This window comes from Sminthopsis crassicaudata, chromosome 1 (assembly GCF_048593235.1).
Source record: "Sminthopsis crassicaudata isolate SCR6 chromosome 1, ASM4859323v1, whole genome shotgun sequence".
NCBI classification, from domain to species: Eukaryota; Metazoa; Chordata; class Mammalia; order Dasyuromorphia; family Dasyuridae; genus Sminthopsis; species Sminthopsis crassicaudata.
The window spans coordinates 232509509-232531896 of record NC_133617.1 but is presented as its reverse complement, the minus strand read 5'-3'; the positions used below and the strand labels follow the sequence as shown (position 1 = coordinate 232531896).

At 35.6% G+C, this 22388-nt stretch overlaps 1 protein-coding gene across 1 annotated transcript in view; it reads right to left on the bottom strand.

The window, feature by feature from the left end:
- Positions 1–22388, bottom strand: part of COLEC12 (collectin subfamily member 12) — a 220153-nt gene that overhangs the window by 39450 nt on the left and 158315 nt on the right. Inside the window, exon 3 of the mRNA XM_074276198.1 lies at positions 8234–8356. Coding sequence (XP_074132299.1) covers positions 8234–8356 — 123 coding nt within the window. The remainder of the gene's footprint in view (positions 1–8233; positions 8357–22388) is intronic.

Here is a 22388-nt window from a genome sequence, read left to right as displayed (position 1 = left end):
ACCATTAGATGGATCAAATGTCTGGTTTGCTTTTCTTAATGTCTTATTGTCATTCTGATCTTTTAAAATACAAATTGATCCCCAATACAACTTGGGGAGGGTTGGCTTATTTCCTGTAATACTTGGATTCTTTATTTCTTTGAATTTTTCTGGAAAGCTAATAATTCTCAGAATTTTTATCTGCATTTTGCTTTCTAGCTCTGTTATTTTGATAGGTAGAAATCCACCAACGTATGTTACTATCCTTCCAGTTTTATAATTTTATTTCTTTATTTTATTAAAGATAATCAAGATCTTTCCCAGGGTCCCCCCCTAAGTAGTTGTCTGAAGCTGGATTTGAACTCAGTTCTACCTGACCCCACTAGTGCTTTATTCATTGAGCCATCTTCACAATTAAATTTTTTTTTGTTTTGTTTTGCTTTTTAGCCTTGTCACTTTTCATTCTACCTAAGCCATTCTGCTCATCAGGATTTCATTGCTTAATCTGCCACTGTTTTTATTTTATCACTTATAAAGTCAGTAAATGTTAAATATCATCATCTTGAACTCTTCCTTTAGTGAAACTATTTACAGTCTTACAGAAGCTGATTTTTCTTTTTACTGTGACTTAGTCACTCTGAAAATACTTTCATTATATCTGTTCTTTCTTCTAGCAGTCTAATTGTTTACTGGATATTTTCTCTGATTGTCCCCCATGTTCTCCCTCTTCCTCTCCAATTCCTGTTTTCCTTTAAATATCAGCTAAAATTCCACCTTCAATGGAAGACTTCCACAGCCCCTCTTAATGCTTTCCCCCTCTATTAATTAAATCTTATTTGTAGCTTGTTTTATATATATATATATATGTATATATATATATATATACACTCACACACATATGTATGCATGCATGCATGTATGTATGTATATGCTGTCTCCACAGTTATTGTAATCAGGAATTTTCTTTTGCTTCTTTAAAAAATCCAAAAATTCAGGGCATCTAAATGGTGCAATGGATAGAGCACCAGCCTTTAAGTCAGGAGGATTTGAGTTCAAATATGATCTCAGACACTTAACACTTCCTGGCTGTGTGACCCTGGGCAAGTCACTTAACTCAAACTGCCTCAACAAAAAAAAAAAAAAAAAAAAAAAAAAAAATCCAAAAATTCCTGGCACAGTGCCTGGTACATAATAGGTACTTAACAAATAAGACTGAATAACTATCATAGCTTGTCCTTTCTTTCTGAAGATTTTGCCATATTCAAGTGATGAGGGTTGGGATCCCTTTAAGATTCCTAATTGCCCAACCCATGACTGACCTTGATTCACAAATTCTGGTCAAAGGCACCCCTTGAATATCCGGGCCACTCTCAGCTCAGCTTCTCCCAGCCCTCACCTGATCTGAGCTAACTGAAAAGCCCGCCAGAACTGGGTACCACCCATCATCTTTTGGGTATAAAAGAAACTAGCTGGAACGCCCTCATTGCAGGAGCCCTCCCAGCCTACACATGGTATCCTTCCAGCCATGTAAGGGTCCCTGCCCACCAATGGCCACCTTTGGCCCTGGTGTCTTTCTAACTGAGCTTTACTTCCAAATTTCTACAATAAACCTTTTATTTATCAATCTAGGTTTTCGGGCCTGTAAATTCATTTTACAGGGGACGCTGCGCCTCATGGGATCTATGAGCCGACAAATGGGGTTCCTCCTTTCCTTTCCCTCATTACAAGAACTATATTAGAGTTCTTTTTTTTTTTTTTTTTTTTTTTTTTTTGGTGCGTGATATTTTTTTACAGAGGACATTTTTGGAACTGGGTTTAGTCATTACTATTTACATCATCATGTTGCTGCAAGTACTTAGCATTTATTAGGCAGGTTGGTTCTCTAGTCAAATGGCAAACACTGACGATTCTGTATTTTGACAGATTGAAGTCTTCATTTGTGGTATTGTCCCTTCACTGATGCAGATAACAATCTTGACATGTTCTATGAGTTGTTATAACCAAAAATTTCATCATCTATATATCATCAGATTTATAGTAATGGACCATAAGTAGCCAGATCTTGATTGAAATACACATTATTATTATTGTTTTTTTTACTAGAATCATACTGGAGTACTTTCAACTTGGTTAGATCTATTAGAGAATGTGCTTTCCTGGTATGGCTTTTGAGAATGCAAAGGCATCACCACATCATAATAATGAATTGGAATGAGACTTGAGTGAAAAATTCCATTTCTAAACTTTTCTTTAATCATCAACAAACACTTATTGCACACCTATTATTCTGAGGACACTCCCTTAAATACTCAAAGAATGAAGAGGAAAACAGAAGGGTGTAATAGAAAGAATTCTGGGGAGATCAATAACTTTAATTTCATTCACAGTTTTGCCACATGTGTTGCCTTAGGCAATTCACTTTATGTCTCTGATTATAATAAAGATCTCAGTTTCTTTCTCTGCAAAAGAAATTGGGGGAAATGTTTTTTAAACTTTCTTCCAACTCTAAAAAAATGAATTAAAGTAACAGTGCCATACAGGCACAGTAATAATATGGGATAAACAGTTGCTAACAGGAAACAGCATACATATATAAGTATATAAACACCAGTACAAAAACAAACACAAGTATTTAAACACCATTGCCCCATAATTTCATAGGCAGAATAGGGCTAATATCTAGGAGGCTCAAGTGCAGCAGGATGTTCATGCCATCCAATCCAAGGATCAGAAACACATAGTCAGGGCTGAACAAAGAGCTGATATGTATTAATAGATGATTGTCTCGTTAGCAGTGGTCTGAGGCAGTAGGTTTTGATAGGTGACTGAAATGAAGATGTACTCTGAATTGCCTAAGCAGATATAAGAAACTAGGAAACAATTCTAACTATGCTATAGCATAAAATCTGGTGTATGTGTACATGCACATGTGTGTAGATACCAGGTCTCTGGATCAATTAAGCCTTAGCATACACACATCCTAGAGGATGGGACTGAATCAAACTATTCTTCCATGCATTGTCAGGAAATTAATGAGCTGGTTATCTGTTCATTAGGTATTCAGCTGTGGAAATTACTCACCACTATAGAGAATCTGCATCTTTGTCCACTGGGGGAGGCAGCCAAGTGTCTCTGGGTCACATTTATGTGCCTGTTTTCCTCTCCATCTAAGCTCCCACCCCATGGGTTCCCAGGGAAGGAAAGGGATTGCTTTGTGAGTCAAGAAACAGTGAGTTGTAGTACCATGTAATTTCCCTTGATCTGTGATGGGGAACAGTCCTCTCACTCTGTAACCTCAGATGATTTTATCCATGGCATGGATTTAAGTTTCCTGATTCTCTGTCTCTCATTCTTAAGTCATTATTAGTTAATTGAGAGTGGATTGTCATTTTAATTGTCCAGCTTGCCCCAGCAGTGATGGGGTAGCTTCCTATGAATGCTATACCAAGGCTTTGTCTAACTAACTAGATCCAAGTTTGAATCCTGAATAAATTCAAGGTTTAGATTGGAGAGAATTTCTGGATTCATCTCTAAGTCTTATTTGACTATAGGTCAGTGTGAACAGCAAAGCCATACTGTTTCCTCTTGGTATCTTTTTCTTTCCTTTAATTATTATCCCTATTTGGCAATATACTTTTTTAGGAAGAATTCTTTCTCCTTTTGTACTGAAGCCTTGCATTTCAGTAAAATTTAAAATTTTATTAGACTTTTTTTTTGTACTTTGGTGATTCTGGGATTTCATGAAGGATGGTATTTTCCTACAATGATGCAGATTGCAATCCATTCATGGCTGTTCATCCTACATCTTTCTTTACTCTGACTGCAAATTATTTATAAAGGGTCTGTTAATAAACTTGAGCATCTTCTTCCAGATATCTGGACACTGAATGGCTATCGGTGAAGCCCACAGGCTATAGGTATTTTACTAAGTGGGTTACAAATTAACAACTGATGTCTGAGCAGAAAAATGACATGGCCAGATTTATAACTTATTCCAGATCTATTAAGCAACATCTCTAATGCATTTATTATTTAATATTATATATTACAGCAAATTATGAATACGATCTTGAACCAGTCAACAGGCATGTAGTAATAATCATTTATTATGTGCCCACAACATTATAAACTCCAAGATGTTAATGACCATTTCTTGTTTGCACTTTGTGCATTACCTAAGGACCAACCTAGTACTTTGTAACAATAGGTCTCATAAACACATATGTATAGACTTATTTAGTTTCATACAAAAACAAAATTAGCCAAATGAAGGACAAAGTGGAGAGGAGAAAGAATAGAGTGGAATTATCTGTGACTCAATCTCTGTCTTTCTTAGTCCCCTCAGTGTAAGAGATCATGATAGTACCTACTTTTCAGAGTTGTTATGAGAATAGAAGGAAATAATATTTGTAAAGTGCTTAGCCCAGTGCCTGGGTTATTCCCTCCCTCCCCAAATATGTATCCACACTGGATCTTCCCAAAAAACCTCATTCCCTATGAGTAAAATTCAACCAGAACCATCTCTTTAATGCAATATTTTCCTAGTGATTTTATATGGCTGCCAAATATAGCAGACTATGTTCTGAGAAGAATTCAAATCATAAATCAAAGGGCAAAGGGCAAAGGAAAGATGATGGTGGATACAAACAGAATGCAATGTTACCATAGTAACTTAGTAAGTATTATAAGAGACCTTATCAGGAACTTGTTTGATCACAAAAGAGATGATGAACTGAGTAGTAAATTGGTACTCCAAGATAAATAACAAAAAGAATGAACCCAATGGATTGGATAAATCATTCATGGAGTATTTATAGGAAAATATGGATGGCAACCCCTATAGATGGCGGAATTACACTCACTGATGAGATCATAGATTTTTCAAAGTACTGAAGCAAAAACAATGGACTCTTTCCAATGACATTGAATTATGTAAATACAAGGGGAAAAAAAACACCCAACTTATCACAAGACTGTTTCATGGCCTGCATCCCAATAACAGCTGTATCACAATCCTCTAGTTTGTGTATGTAAATACAGATCTTTGGTACAATTCTTATTTAATGGCCATTTTTATTTTGGCAAAGTCAAAGTCTTTGTGAGATTGTTGAACCATTATCAGTGATTTCTGAATGATTGTGGAGAATATGGAAGATGCTATACAATTAGATATGAAGAAATGATCTGATTTTTCAACAAAGGAAGAAAATGGATCCGCAAATTATAGGTCAATCAGATTGATTTCAATTTCTGCCAAAATCATGGAATATATTATTAACATCTAGAAAAAGAATTGTAGTTCATAAAGAGCAACATGACCATCAAAAACAGGTTATGCCATACTTACTTTGTCTTCTTCCCTCTCTCTCCTCTCTTTCTTTTTTCTTTCTTACTCTTCTTTTCTTTCTGACAGTTTTCTCTCTGTCTCTGTCTCTCTCTCATTGTTCTGATGGTGTTTTTTTTTTTTGTTTTGTTTTTTTTACTAATAATTCAAAATACTCAAGAATACTTCAGCTACTTTTGTGCTTGTGTTCTTTGGATCAAAAAACAATTTATATCTGCCTTTTGGAATCTTTATCTTTTGGCAAGGCTCAATTTAGGAGACACTTCTGCTCTGAAATCTTTGCTGACTCTTCTCTCACCCAGTTGCTCAAAAAGCTTCCTTCCTCCTCAAATTACTCCTTGTATTAATTTATCTGAATATAGTTGTTTTCCTCATGGTAGAATATATCCTTGAAGGCAGGGGCTGCTTTTGTCAATGTATCTACTTTAGCACCGTGAATGGAACCTTAAATATAGTAGATGTTTAATGTATGTTTACTCATTGGATTGAATAGCAAGTTGAAATGATAGAAGCTTTATTTTATTTATTTTATTCTTGTGCTCTGCTGAGCTATAAAGGTTAGGGAAGACTGTAGAAGTAAATAATTTTGGTGAAAGGTAACAACAATGTACAAAACTTCATGAATTAGTGTTTTTTGCTCTTTTCCTAGAGTATCCAAGGAATCTGTAACAAATGAAGTTTTGAAAACAGCTTTGTGAGCCATAAATAACAGGCATATTGAGGACCTCTTAAGTGGAGAGGTTAGAGGATTCCCCACTGTTCACATAAACCTTTTGCTGTAGAAATGCAATTTCCAAAAAAAAAAAAAAAAAAGTCTGTAGAAGGAAAGAAACAAAAGGAAGAATGGGTGGAGGTGAATGGGAAGGTCTGGAGGTGGAATTTCAAAAGGTCCTTTGGAATATATTTCCTTAAGACTCAAGATCCAGTAATTCAGAACAAACAAGTGATAGATATCAAAATAAGTCTTGGAGCTGTTTGGATTAAGATTCTGCCTGTGTAATCTAGTTACTGAAACTGTCTCTTCTTTGGGAATGGGCACAGCCTTGGGATGTGCAAGTTTTTGCAAATAGCTGAACTGAAAAAAAGGAAATAGACCAGGATTATGATTTTGCTCACTATTTTCCTTTCTAAAATTATAAAAACCAAGGGAGTAATATCTAAAAGCTTAAGAAAAACTTGCTTTTGGACTTGTCCTTTTGCCTTAAGATATAAAGTTTCTTTGAATTATTTCCTAACAAAACTCAAAATCAGCCCAATGTTAAACAGGTAAGCTCTTCAAAGGCGAAGACTGTGCCTTTACTTTGTATAGTAAATGTTCAACTCCAAGGGCTTACTTATTATACTGCTATATAGGAGTGCCCTATCGGGACTTAATAAAAACTTAATTGTCACAACTTGATTTTTAGGTACTGCTTTGCCACTGATTTCAGCTGACTAATTTGATGAAGTCAAGCTTATTTGAATAATTTGTGACAAAACAAAGCTTTGCTTTTCTAGTATTTTTTTTTCTTTTTTTCTTTTTTGGGGAGGAGGGTCACAGTTTCAGATAACTCCAGTTGTGTGTGTGTGTGTGTGTGTGTGTGTGTGTGTGTGTGTGTGTATCATACATAATCTAAGAATTTATACTTGTTGACCTCATTTTTCTCATTTGTAAAATACAGGTGTTCTTTACTTAGGTGATAGGTGAGGCTATCGAAAATAAAATGAAAATTAATGAAAATAAAAGGTTTAGTAATTTTCCTGATTCTTCATTGTCTCAATTTATCAAATAGTTGGGAAACTCCACACTGTTTTATTCTAAGTGTACCTGGCATTAAGGGAAGAATACTTCAGGAAAATGTCTGTGCATGTTTCAGTTATTATATAACACGCAGTTCTGAACAGAAGGGTGTGAGGAAATGTGAGGAAATTCCCCTTCTCCTTTCCCCAAAGCAGCTGTAGTAGATAATAGTGAGAGGAGCAGAAAGGTACGGAGTCTGAATTTTCTTTTTCAGTTGCACAATCTGTCAGTCTGAGGGAAAGCAGCTGAAGTTGGCTGCTGAGTTAAAATTATTAAGATTAGTAGACTCTATACATGTCTGTTTGTATGTTGAAATCAAAGAAATGAGCCTAACATGGATGTGTCTAGGAAAAGTTGCATAATTCTTTGTTGTTTTCCACTGGTCATTTTGAATTATGATTCTTTTGCTTTTAGTCACACAAGGGGAAAAAAATGTTCCAGTTGGAGAAGAAAATTTTATTCAGATTAATTCTATGGAGTAGAAATGGGGGATCAGATGTTTGAAAACAAAATAAAACAATCTTTCCTTCCCTTTAATTCAGAAAGGTTAACTGAATTATAGCTCTGATCTTTACCTACATTACCTTTTAATTTCTTCAAGGTAGTATTTATATTGTGTTATAGATATTATAGTCATTAAACTAGCCAAAATCAACTGTGACCGCAGTAAATCTGCTATGGAGAAATGGGGGAAGTGGCTGTGTAGACACTGGCTGAAGGAACTAGTAGCCATGGAGATTTTTTATTTTATTTGGCTACTATCACTGTGGCTTTACTGTGTGCTGGCTCCAAGGTTTTCTTATGACTACTAAGATAGGACAGGAAAAGACTGAGGAAGAAAATGTAGCTGGAAATGATAATTCACTTAACAGACAAGAAAAATTATACAACCCTAAAGACCTGAAAAACAAAAATCCTCACATAGGTGAGATTTATCACTGAACTCGTTGAGGATTTTCCCCTTTAGACATTATGACTATTCTAAAGTGACAAAAGTACAGGGCTTGATAACTGTTAGTTATTAAATTCAATACAAAAAAGATATTTAATTTTTATATTTGTAAAAAATCACTTTTCATTCCATAGTTATTTAACTTTCTATTAGAAGGGAAAATTCATATGGTACCTACCTTTGTATCCCAGAATGGCTACTGTGATTGTTAGCAAGGCACACAGGATATATAATAGTATGATAGAAAACTTCAGGGCCCAGTTGTTTTTACATTTGGTACATTGTGTTCCTTCTTGAATACCTGTAAGAGAAGATATATTTTAAGAACTTTACCCAGTATTGTTGTTTTGAACTTTTTATTCTAGTATGTGTTCAAATACACAGAATGATTAAGAGGATCACACTATACATATAAAAATGCTACAATTGTGTATCTGTATTACAAGTAGTGGGGTAGTAAGATTGTGCAGTAGAAAGTATCAGGACTGGAGTCGGGAAAAACTGGCTTCAAATCCAGCATCAGACACTTACTAGCTATGTGATCCTGTACAAGTCACTTAACCCTGTTTGCCTCAAATTCCTTATCTGTAAAATAAGTGGAGAAGGAAATGACAAACCCACTTCAGTATCTTTGCCAAGAAAACTCCAAATGGGGTCATGAAGAGTTGGACAGGAATGAACAACAACAGCTATAAGTAGTATTTTAAAAGTGGATAAGTATATATTTATGTATGTATGTATGGAGGGATTCCCCATATACAAAAATGATTATATTACATATAATTAGGAAATAATACATGGTCTTGTTCCATGACATGGAAAAAAATCTCATTATAATAATATTTCAGTTAAATCACTACAACAAAAGCATTTCAAAACCCTAGTTAATTTATTTTTTTAGTCCATTTATTAATTTTTTTTGACAAAAGAAGTAGCATACTGGAAGAAGACTCTAGCTTTTGTCATGCTCTTGTTCAGCTGTTTCACTCATGCCTTATTCTTTCTGACCCTATTTGAAGTTTACTTGGCAAAGATATTAGAGTGGTTTGCCATTTCTTTTATTTTACAGATGAAGAAACTGAGGTGAACAGAGTTAAGTGACTTGCTTAGGGTCAAACAGTGTCTGAAGCCAGACTTGAACTGAGAAAGATGAGTCTGATTCTAGACCTGGCATTCCATCCACTATACCACTTAGTTGCCCCTAAGTCTCTTGATATTTGTTGTAATAAAATCTCAGTTAAAATAGAAAAAAATTTCAGACCTGTGATTTTACAGATTTAAGGAATTTCAACTACTCAGTAGCTGATTTGTGCTACAGGGTACAGTCACTGAGGAACAGAGAGGTGAAGTGACTTTCCTATGGGCCAGGATATATCAGAAGTCAGTTTTTAGTCCAGGTTTTCTTGGTTCTGAGGCTAGCCCTCTATTCACTATATTATGTTGTCTCTCAGTAAAAAATATAGATCATTTAAAAAACCAGAATGTTTAATTAGCTACTATGTTTGGAGTGTGAAGAACTGTAAGATATGGAATCCTAGTTTGTATTTATAAGCTATAGTTTGGTGTCGGGACAAAGAATTTGCTGTCTTGGTGAGAGGGAGTCAAGTTTTACTGTATAGTCATTTCAACCTGTTAAAGAACATGTTGGTCTGAGTAGTAACCAGCTGTCATTTCTGTACGTACAGAAAGTAAACCATAAAAGGGGAAATTTCCATCCAATTGATGAGAAACACAGGAGACAGACACTCGATATTTTAATGTAAAAATCACGTTGTAACAACTATCAGGAATACTTTTGTTTTCTTGACCCATTTTCCTATGTGTCTCTAACTAAGAGTATCCTTTGGGAGCAACAGTATATAGTGACTGATCGATTGTAATTGTGCTCAATAATTCTTGATGGATAAATGATGAGGATTAAACCACAGTTGAAGTTATTTTCCTTTGGTTTGTGATTTTATACATAGCAATATTCTTTGGTAGAAAAGCATCTTAGGCCCTGTTTATTATAAAATGATGAGAAAAACAGAATGTTATAATGACTGAAATTTAACTTCTTGGGCACACCCATGTCTCCATGTGTCACATGCCTCTGGGCTGTAGGCAAAAGTAGAATGGATTCAATCTGGTGATTTCACTGGGTAAGATAAACAATTTAGATCAAATATTTGCTGATTAGTGCCTTCATTATTCCTTTGGCAAGTAATAATCAATTGTATTAGCTGTATATTCTAATTTCTCCCCCTGCCTACAATCCTTTTCTCTTTTTGAAAGCAGAAAATACTTGCTTACTTGTAAACAGAATTCTTTTATGAAACAGGATATGCTTTGATACTCTGATATTTTCAGCATTCTCAGTCTTTATTTCCTAACCCCAACGTTTCCTATAGAGTCTTAATGTTCTTTACCTTTTACATGCTTTACCTCTAACAAACATTTTCAACAAAAACTTATCAGATATATTATGTAGAATGATAAAAAGGCTAAGGTCTCCCACTGCATCAAGGGCCATCTCCAGTCGTTCTGCTCCATATCTGGACCCAGGAGGCTCTGGAGGGGAAAGTGAAGCAGGTGACCTTGCACAGCTTCCCTCACTTAATCTAATTCACTTGTATGTCATGGCGTCAATTCCCTGATTTCATGGTTCTCTTTGAGCATGAAGGACAAACAAGATATAAATATAGAAAAGTAGCATATTCACATATGACATAGGAGGATTACTCTGGCTGATGCAGAAAAGCTAGATTTTGCCTTTGATGAAGAGGTGTTTCTTTTCCTTGCCAAGGAAAACTTTTCTATATGGATGCTATTACCTCCCATCTTTTCCAGAAAATTGACTCTACAATAATTTCTACTTTCTTCCTCTAATTTGATCTCTATTAATCTCCAGATTGCTTTCCCATCACCTACAAATATGTTCATGTCTCTCCCATGCTTAAAAGAGAATCTGTTCTAGAATTGCTGTTAGCTATCACCCATATCTCATTCACTATTTTTATCTAAATTCCTTGAGATCTATAAATGATATATAATAAATTCCTATAATTAATATATAATCAAATTCTTTGAGATCTATAATTGATGCCTCCACCTCCTCTCAGTTATAAATCCTCTGTATTCTGATTTCCAACTTCATCATTCAATTCTATCTTCCCTTTACTGATGATCTCTTAATTGATAAATCTATTTTGAAAAACCTCCATTTTCTTTGTATTTTTGGGAAGGCGTGTATGTGAGAGACACAACTGGGGCTAAGTGACTTGCCTAGAGTCACACAGATAGTAAGTGTGTAGTGTCTGAAGCCACATTTGAACTCAGGTTCTCTTGACTTCAAGACCACTTCTTTATCCATTGTGCTATCTGCCCACAAACCCTCAATTTTCACTCTCCTGACTTCTTTGCAACCTTTGATACTTGATCACCATCACCTTCTGGATAGTTTTGTTTCTCAGTTTTCATGACACTATTCTGTCTTGATTCTTCTATTTGTCTGACTACTCCTTTCTCAGTCTCTTTTGCTGAATATTCTTCTTTGTCATTTCTAGTACCTGTAGATAACCCTCAAGATTCTAATCTAGATCCTCTTTTCCCTCTCTACTGTCTCACTTTGTGATCTCATCATCTACCATTATTGTTTCTATGCAAGTGATTCCTACATCTATTTATCCAGCCAGGGCTTCTGAGCTCGTTTTTTATTACCACCTGCCTTTTGGCTATTCAACAAGTTCAAGTGCAATAAAATCAAAACTAAACTCATTTTCTTTTCACTCAAATTCTCCCCTCTTTCCAACTTTTCTATTGCTATCAAGGGTACCATCATCATTTTGGGTATTCAGATTCCAATCTCAACTCATTCTTGACTCATCATTCTCACTCACCTCATTTGTCTGATTCATTGCCAAATCCTGTTTCTTCTTTCATAAAATCTGTTGTATACATTCTCTGATCTCTACTCACAAAGTCACAACCTTATGTTTGGCATTTAAAGCCTGGCCCAACTTGATCTCTTCCCACCTTTCCAGACTTCTTATACTTTGCTCCCCTTCATATACTTAAAAATGCAGTTATGCTTGTCTATTTACTGTTCATCACCTGGGACATTTCCTCTCCGTACTTGATTGTCCCTCAGGCCTAGAATGTTTTCCTTCCCCAGCTCTGTGGTTAATTTTTGACTTTCTTCAAAACTTAACTGAAATACCATCTAGGGACCCTCTATCAGCCTTCTCCTTCTTTTTTCTTATTGCCTTCCCTCGGAAACCACCTATAGTATAGATACATATGTAAATATGTGTATACACACATATATGTCTTATATTTACCTAGTTATTTATCTGCTGTCTCCCATATCAGAATGGGAGTTCCTTGAGAACAAAGAAAGTATTTTGCCTCTCTTTTTCCAAATTGCTTAGCATGGTGTTTGATACATAGTCATGTGCTTGATGACTGATTGGATTGAATCAGGGGAGACAATGGAGGTAGCAGAGTAGAAAGCTATAACAATAGGTTAGGCAAGAAGTAATAAGTATTTGATAACTAGGATGATAGGAGTGGAAGAGGAGAGAAGATGGATATGAAAAATATTGTAGAGATAGAACCAATAGGATCTGGTAATTGATTAGAGGTGGGAAGAGAGAGGAATATGTTAAAGATGCTTCAGAGGATTTTCAGCTTGGGTGATTATGAAAATGGTGGTGACAATGATTAAAAACAGAGAAGTAAAAAGGAATGAAGATAGCCTTTAAAGGGAATATGAGCTCAGTTTTGGATATGTTGAGTTTGAGATATTGGCAGAACAACCAGGTGATGATATGTAGCTGGAAATGCAGTAGTGAAACCCAGAGGTTGGAGATACTGCAGTGGAGGCAACTGCACAAAAGGATAACTGAAGACATAGGAATGGATGTAGTTGCCAAAAGGAGAGAATATAGAGAAGAGCATGGAGGAGATAAATTTCAGAGTTCAGAGAAAAGATAGCTAGAATCCTGTAGTCCAAGTTTTTATAGGCTCAAGGATGATGAGATGCTTAAAAAAAAAAAAAAAAAAAAAAAGAAATTAGATTAACAAACACATTAAGGGAATGGGGGAAGAAGAGTAGCTCCCCAAGAAAAAAAGGAGCTGAGAATCAATCTCTTTGCTGAGTGATCCTTTCTTATCATTTACTACAATTATTATCTCTGTGCATATAACTTTGGATCTCAAGTCCCATTATCTCACCAGACTTTAATTTCCTATTTCATTTGCATGTTGAGTATTCTCAATTGGACACCCTAATATCAACTCAAATTCAACATATCCAAACCTAAACTTAGCATATTCCTTGCCAAATCAGCTAGTTCCCTCTTTCCCCTTTCCCATTTCCATCAATTGCACCATCACAATTTTAGTCACTTGTCCAGGAAATCAGCTTCTGGGTTATATTTGACTCTTCCTTTCTCTTGAACTACTCCCTCCCCAAACCATCAACTTCCCCACCCTGCTCCCTGCCATGCAATTCATTATTTATACCTGTTAATTCACAGATATTGTCTCCATGTGCTGCAAAATCCGGACCCAGAGTCCTCATCACTTCATTCCTGAATAATTGCAATTGCCTCCTAACTGGCAGAATAAATTCTACAATTTATTCTATACACCATTACTAGACTGTTGTTGTCCAGTAATGTCTGACTCTCTGTGACCGCATTTCAGGTATACTTGGCAAAGATAGTGGAGTGGTTTTCCATTTCCTTCTCCAGTGGACTAAGGCAAACAAAGGTTAAGTGCCCCAGGTTAAACAGCTAGTAGATGTCTAAAGCTGGATTTGAATTCCAGCTACCTCACTACTTGACTAAACTTTCTCAAATACAATTTCACTGTATCACTGTCCCATTTAAAAATAATAAAAATTTCCAAATTAACTACCTAATAAAGTGAATTTTCCCCAGCCAGGCACATCAGAGCCTTTCTATAGTCTGGCCCAACCTCCTTCTCTATCCAATTCTTGATACTCTTTCAGAGGAACCTAGGGCAAACCAATCCCTTTATGACTACTTGAAAAAATTATACTTCAGCATGTATGGATATTCTTTATTGGCCTATCCCATGGCTACGAGCTGCCTTTTTTACCCTGGACATTTGCCTGTATTATTTGCATCTTTAATTGCCTGAGTATAATTGGGGCTTCTCTGTTCTTTCTGAGAATGAAGTATTCTTTCATTACAATTGACACTATGTAGTAACAGGTGAAGGAAGACCCAATTCTCTTCCTCAGTCCCTTTTGTTCCACATGTTCCTAAGAACTGGCTCTAGTACTTTGACCTTTTCCTTTGTCCTTTTTTATTCTAAGTGGAGGGAATGGTATTTCTAACCTTGAAACTTGAGTCCAGGAATCCAGGCCACATGTTACATTTGGACCAGAAACAAGAGGCTGAGAAGTAAAGGTCCAGGAACTAGGAACTTGAATTTGATGGAATTAATGCTACGTACAAATTAAGCTATTCTGTAAAACTTTTACCTTTCATCATTGGCCCAAGTCAAATCTCCTTAGATACAGCTACATCATTCATTCACCTACACAAACCCATTTATACTGTGCAATCTCTATAGCCTTATATCCATTGTCTCTCTTTTTTTTTCTTTTAAAAATGGTTAAACTTTCCAGAAAAAATCAAACAATTATTTAAGGAATGCACATTCTTTACAGTGGAGTTAGGTATTACCTAAGCTAAATGTCATAGTGAAGATGCTTTTGAAATTGACTGACAGAGAATTGTAGACATGCATTCAAGGATATCAGACTCACAGTCTAGGTTCACATCAGCATGTACTACTGTAAATCACAGAGGCTTGTCCTTGGGAGATCTCAAATAGAGAGAGATTTGAAGGCACATTTATGGTCTTTTGAAAAATTTCTCTATGTTAGAATTTTAGAACCCAAGTGTATTATTTTTCTATTCCTCTACTTTCTGATCTATTATGTTTATTTGGAAGAATTTCAGAACCAATGAAAGATTGTTGTCCCTGAGGATAATAAATGAAAATCATGTGTAGTTTTTAGTGATCATAAAATAATATAGCTGCAAGGGACCTTAAAGAGATCACAGATCAACTTTCTCATTTTGCAAAAAAAAAAAAAAAAAAAAAAAAAAAAAAAAAAAAAGGAAACTGAGACACAAAGAAGTAGAAATGGTTTGATTAATGTTGCAGAGCTAATTAGTGGCAGAGTCCCTGGGACTAAATCCTGGGACTAAAACTCAGGTCTCCCGACTCCCATCCTGATGTTCTTTCAGTCAGACCACACTCTTTTGCTATTCCTTTGAGCTTTAGGCTCTCAGTACTGTATCAAGTACATATGGTATTAATGCAGACTGGCTCCCAGACATTTGTCACTGGTTTGCATTCCGAAGATCCAGGGTCACTTCCTCATAATGTGCATTTCTCTCTGTTGACTTTATCAGCATTTAATCAATGTCAGATGGCACCTCATGGGCCCCCTGTTCCACTTGACACACTTCTTCTCTGTGTTTTTTTCCTCTCGTGACTTATTTTTAATAAGAATTCTGTTTTTTCTTTCTCTGTCTGCCCTCCACTGGGAGGACATCTGGCCAAACACACTAATGCTTGCTACAAAGAGATCCTGCTGGTTCGTATATCTGGGAGATCCCCCTTCTCCTTGAACCAAAATGGCCACAAAAAACATGCAAGAGAGACATCCCCCTGTTACCAGTCTTTGTAGTGTTTATTTTCTTAGCATTACTTTCAAGATACTAGGGACTTTGTTCTCATAGGGGGTTCCTGAGAGTAGGGGGAAGGAGGAAGACACTCATCTGCAGATTCATGATTACTTGTTCTGCAGAGAGCTGCAGATAAGAGATTCTTCTTCAGGAAGTGAAGCATTTTTTGCCCTTTGCCCCTGAGAGAGATTTGGCTTATCAAAAAACCTGGTCCAGACAGCATATGGAAGCCTGTGTATTGTCCTCACACTTGGCTCTCTAGAAACATTTCTCATTGAATTCATCTTTTGGCTCTTGTTTTATACATATTACAAAATCCAAGTTTCTGGTGCAAGGTGAAGTTTGGGAATCAATTTAAGCTATAGGCATCTTATTTAACTCATTGAATATACTCCTGGAGAACCATAAAGGTTAAGAATTTGGCCCAATTGTCAAAACTCCAAGTATGCTATAGTAATGTGTCCCATGACACCTACCTAAAGGGAGAAGAAGAAAGGAGAGGGGATATTTAGGGCGATTGCTTCAAACTTTATTGGAAGGATAACACAGAGAGACAAATATTTCAGCACTGAAGAGAATTCCTTCCTGCTATGTTTCTACCTACATACTCTCCTTAAGCTTGTGGTCCAGGTTTCATTCCAATATATGATTCAGAATACTTTTTGGGGAAAAACCCCAACCCCAACCCAGTTAGTCTATGTTTACTAACATTTCTTTTGCTATATCCATCACTAATTAAAGGAATTTGGCTTTTTCCTCAAAGTGGGTAAATGCTGACAAATGCCTTTTCTCATTGGGAAAGAAGGCAAATTTTGTAGGACTTGGTATGTAGGGATGGCTATTGGGTCTGTTTTAATTATCACAAGTGTACATCTGAGCTGGGTCTTTACGTGGATCAGATTACTGAAGTCAAGCCTCAGAAATCTGGTTGGTTTCAGAATCTAGTAAACCACAAGATTGGATCTGAGATTTGCTGTTTCTTTTTCATGTGGTTCTTTATAAAGTTATTAATTTACTGCCTGGTGGTGTATTCCCATAAGCCTTGGAGAGTGATCTGGCTCTAGGACCAGAATTGATTATTTAAATTGATTCATATAATTAATATGCCCTCAAAGGCAACAAAGTAGTAAAGTGACTCAGTTCAAAGTCAGTCAGTTGAATGTTACTCAATGCCACTAGAACAGAAATAAAGCATAAGAAAGATTTGACATTATTCCACCAAGTATTAGGTTTTTCTTTTCATAATAGCTATCTACTAAAACTACATGACATGTATTTATTTTGTAACTTTTAAAATTATTTATTAGTAAGTAATTTAGTTTTCCAAATGTCATTGCCTGCTTTGGATATCCATTCACTTTGTTCATGCCAATTTTCCTAGGCCATGTGGAAAATCATGAAAATGGGAACAGGATAGGGATTGGAAAGGAAAATCATTTTCTGAATAAAGCAAACAAAGCAAGACAGTGCTTCTTTATTTATTAAAATATATATTCAGACTAGGAAAAATGTTAAAAAGAAGGTTTATGAGAAACCAAACACCTTGGTTTTTCACTCTAATCTTTTGGATTCTATGCATTTACAGGGAATAGAGTTTTGGCATCAGGAAAGATTCATCTTCAGAAGTAGCAGTAACTTGATCTTAGTGATTCATTAAAAAACAAGAAAGGCATGGGAATTGTCCTTTTCAAAGATAGTTTAGTGAAACTTTCTTGCCTTTGTCATAGAATATGGAGTCTTAAAGATATACCATCATTTCTTTCAAGTGGTTTTCATTTTCATCATGAGAAATGTCTAATTGCTTGTACCAAACACAAATGCTTTCTTTATCGGGAGAAGTATCTCCACTGATTGGGCTGCCCAAGCATGAAGTCTCATGTATTTGTATATCCCACTTAGTCTTCTTTTTGGCTCAGTTGCTGTTCATGTCATTCCATGGATGAATTGTCCACCGTCTTAGGCTGTATTTCAACAGCCCTAATATTTTCATTTCACAATGCCCAACTATATTTCTTAATTAAAAGGATATATAAAAGTTCAGCCTCAGCCTGGTTACTCAGAGGCTACTGGGTATCTTGGGCTAATGCAATACACTAGACTGAACAGGTATTTTGAGGAAGACTCAGGCAAAAGCCTGGTGTGGTACGTTTTGTGGAAAGCCACAGGATTTAGAACTAGAATCTAGTCCACACTTATCTCTCATTGTACAGATGAGGTGATTATAGTCCAAAGAGGTTAAATGACAAAGAGAATAACCAGGATTCAGACCTAGGAAGTCTGCCTCCAAATATAATGCTCTCTTTCCACTATCCCACAATGAGTGAGTGAGTGGACAACTCTTTTAATTATAAATAGCTAAAGTGGGATTTTTGACTTTGCCTCCAAAGAGGGAAAGAAGAAGCAAGCAAAACCAAACAGGGAGGAGGAATTGTTGAAAATAGGCACGATAAATCCATGGTTAATTAAGATACACTCATTAAAGCATCGCATGTTTTGGTAGCCAAGACTTTCTCAGAAAGCAACAAAAGCTATACACAGTAAGTCAAATTCTTTGCCAGAGTGCTAGAGGACTGTGTTGGCTTTGTTAATAGTTTGTGGGGACACTCCTAAAAGGGTCAATCACTTTTCCCCCTTCCCACCAAGTAAGTAGTTCTCATGATCTCTGATGAGATAAAGGGTTAAATCACCTTACTACTGCTCTGAAAGAGACAAAACCCATATATCTTGGACTTTTTCTAGAGAGTCAAAAAGAAGGTTGTTTATATTTCAGGGGAAGCATTTCTAAGTGAGGCAGTAGGGAATGTGGGATTAGGGGTGGATAGGTTGGGAGGAGAAGGGAAGCCACAAGGCTCTTGGGAGTTTTGCACAGGTTAAGCCTAAAACCATAGTAATGTGGCCATGTCTGTTGAACTCTTTTTGAAGTTTCTGGTATACTGGAAGAGCTCAGAGTCAAATTCCATAGGGACCAATGAGCTGTTAAAACCATAACAAATGCCAGCAGGCCAAAGACTAACCCACATGTGGGGATGAAGGAAACAAGGTAGAAAAGCTCACAATGGAAAGAAAGAAGTGTAGAGGAAATTATATTAAAAAACTAAAAGTAATAATGAGCTTGGCTGTAAACTCTTTTCTTTTAATCTATCCTACTTATACTTGCAGGAATTATCTGCTTTTCAAATACCACCCTGATCATGTCACTCTGCTGTTAAGTAATTTACAGTGGTTCCCTATGGCTAATCAGAGACAATCTAAATTCCTTAGCATGGATTTTAAGACCTTCCTCTAAATGGCTTTCTCTTATATTGCCACCTCCCATCTCAAACTCCCCATTTACATCAACCAAACTTACTTGTTGTACTTAAACCACTCTTTCCTTATTTTTCGTTCTCAATTTTGACCTATGCATTGAAATGTCCTCTTCCATTAAAGCAAATTCCTTTCCTGCTTCAAAATCCTACTCAAAAAAATCATTCTCAGAAATACTCTACTTAATTGCTGTGACCCTTTGGTACTTATCTATTTATTTTGTTTGGACCTTTCCTTTGCACTTACTTCACTTTATTTCATAACATTTATTTGTTTACAGGACTTAGCTTGTAAACTAAGCCTATAAAATATAAGATTTTAAATTCCTTGAGGGAAAGGAATGAAAGCTTAAATATAAGATTATTTGGATGCATAGCCTAAAGAAGCAAGTATGACCTTGGAAAACTACTAAACTCTTCTGGGGCCTAGAGATCCTCATTGGCAAGGAAGAGGTTTATACTAGGTGAAGCTAAAATTTCTTTCTTTTTTGACTTATTTGGTTCTATGGTCCTCATCAAAGGCACTGATGCAATCATATTGCTCATGAAAGTTCCAAAGGAACACAAAGGGCTATTTTTTCTTTTTCTTTTTTAAAATACATAATAGCAAAAGTGAAATAGCAAGCAAATTGTTTGCCATATTTCCAAGCCAGAATCCTATTTAGATGGGATAAGTACATATAGAATCCAATAATAATCTGTGTTTTTATGATATTTTAAAGTAAAGTTGTTTCAAGGAGTTTCCTTAATATCCCCTTGGGAGACATTGTAGATAATCTAAGAATGATAAGCCCTATTTTATAACTGTGGAAACTGAGGCATGGAATGGATGACTACAGAGATGACTGGCAAATATTTAGAAAGGAGAAGCATGATTACAAAAAACTAACCTGGATACATTAAGAACAGCTCCTGTCAAACTAACCATATTTCCTTTTTTATTTTTTATTTTTTGGACAGGATTATTAAACCAGTAGATTAACCAGAGAGATATAATTGAACTAGATTTTAACAACCTTTTGATAAGATTTCTCATACTATTTTTGTTAGAAGATGGAGAGATGTGTACGAGATGATATTAAAAGAAGCTTTCAGAACTAGTTTGCTGGTAAATCTTGAGGACTAGCTGTTCATGTTTGCAATATCAGCGGATAACACAGAAGGCTGTGCTTGGATCTGTGCTGTTTAACATTTTAAATTAGTTGAGCAGAACCAGGAGTCATTGTACAGGGCAACATCAGCATTATAGGATGATCAATTCTGATGAATGTGACTCTTTCCAATAATGAGATTATTGATGCCAGTTCCAATGATGTCATGATGAAGAGAGCCATCTACACCCAGAGAAAGGACTGTGGGAACTGAATGTGGATCACAACATAACATTCTCACTCTTTTTGTTGTTATTTGTTTGTATTTTGTTTTCTTACTCATTTTTTTTTCCTTTTTGATCTGATCTTTCTTGTACAGCAGGAAAATTGTATAAGTATGCTTACATATATTGGATTTAACATATATTTGAACATATATAACATATATTGGATTGATTGCCATCTAGGGGAGGGTGTCGGGGGAAGGAGGGGAAAATCTGAAACAAGGCTGTGCAAGAGTCAATGTTGAAAAATTATCCGTGCACATGTTTTGAAAATTAAAAAAAAAACCCTTTAAAACATTTTAAATTGGTATCTTAGATAAAGACATAATTTGCAGATGATATGAATTTTAGAGGCTAATATCCTAGCTAACATCCTATTTTGAATTGAAATAATATGAAATTCAACAAGGATAACATTTGGGCACAAAAAAAGTAAGTAAATCAATACAAGATAAGGAAGGCATACTTAGAATGCATTTATTCTGAAAAAAAATCTGGAGATTTCAGTTGATTGTAAGGTCAATAAGAGTCAACAGTATGATATGGCAGTTAAAAACAAAACAAAACAAAACAACTTAACCCCCCCCAAAACCACTGAGCTTTTAGACTGCATTTCATGTCCATTTCAGGGTACCTCAATTTAATAAGCTGGAGAATAGACCAAGGGGGGCAATTGGAATGGTGAGGGGCTTTGAGTCCATGTTACATGATGATCCATTTAAGGGACTGCACATATTTAGCCTGTAGAAAAGAAAACTCAAGGGAAACACACTAGCTATCTTTGGATATTTGAAGGATTTTTTTTTTTTTTTTTTTTTAGGAGGCGGGGAAGTAGGGGAAATGGGAAGAGAAGGATTAGATTTATTCTTTGAATCCAGAGGGCAAAACCAGGACAAAGTTCTAAGGAGGGAAATGTAAGCTCCATGTCAGGAAAATTTCCTAAAATTAAATCTGTCCCCAAAATAGGATAATCCATTGATTGTCCTGAGAGGCTAGTAGGCTTTCCTCTTTGATAATCTTTAAGCAGAACTAAGATTACCACTTGTCAAGTAGGTTATAGTGGGTATTCCTTTCATGTATAGATTAGTTTAGATGGCTGCTGAGGTCCCTTTTAACTTCCACATTTGTATTTCTGTAATAAGAGTGAGGACTTCTAAAAATAAGAGAAAATGGAAACATAAAAATGAAGATAAATATGAGTGTTAGGATATTACAGCAACAATCTGGTTAACTGCTCTGGGATAGTTAAATTTGGACTCAGTTCTGAAACCTGAGTGAAAAATGAGTCACTTAACTGGAAATGACCTAAATGAGCAAAAGAATGTAGAAAATTAATGAGGGAAATGGGAGGGAGCTATTTTGTAGGCTAATGGGACCACCAGTACTGGGAATGCAACTTACACACAGATCTATTGAAGTAGAACCCATTCATCTAGTTACATATTTGTTATTAAAATGGAATAATTAGATGAGGAAGTAAAAATTCACTTATCGGTTGGACAACTATAATTTTTTTAATATCCCAAAATATAAACTGGAAAATAAACTCACAAATACATGGTACCTAAGACTACAATGAGTTACAATTAAATTTAAATCTATTTCTAGGCTCTGTGGGTATTTCTTCCACTGATAAAAATCTCAATCTCTTTTTGCCCTATGAAAAGGCTATTTCATGAGTTGCCTCACTGAAGACATTCACGTCTGTTGATCATTGAGCTTAACTGTTAGACTAAGCCTTGGATGATAGAAATACACAACCTACCAAATAGATCTGTCTTTAAAGTTTATTTTTTTAAAACTTGGTTATGTTCCTTCAAAATTCATGTCTTTTGCCTTTGAGAATTCAGAGGGACTGCTATCAGAGTAAAATTTCAATAGAAGAGCTAATTTTGAATAAATAAGAAAATGGACACTCATTAATATTGTTATTCCTCTGCA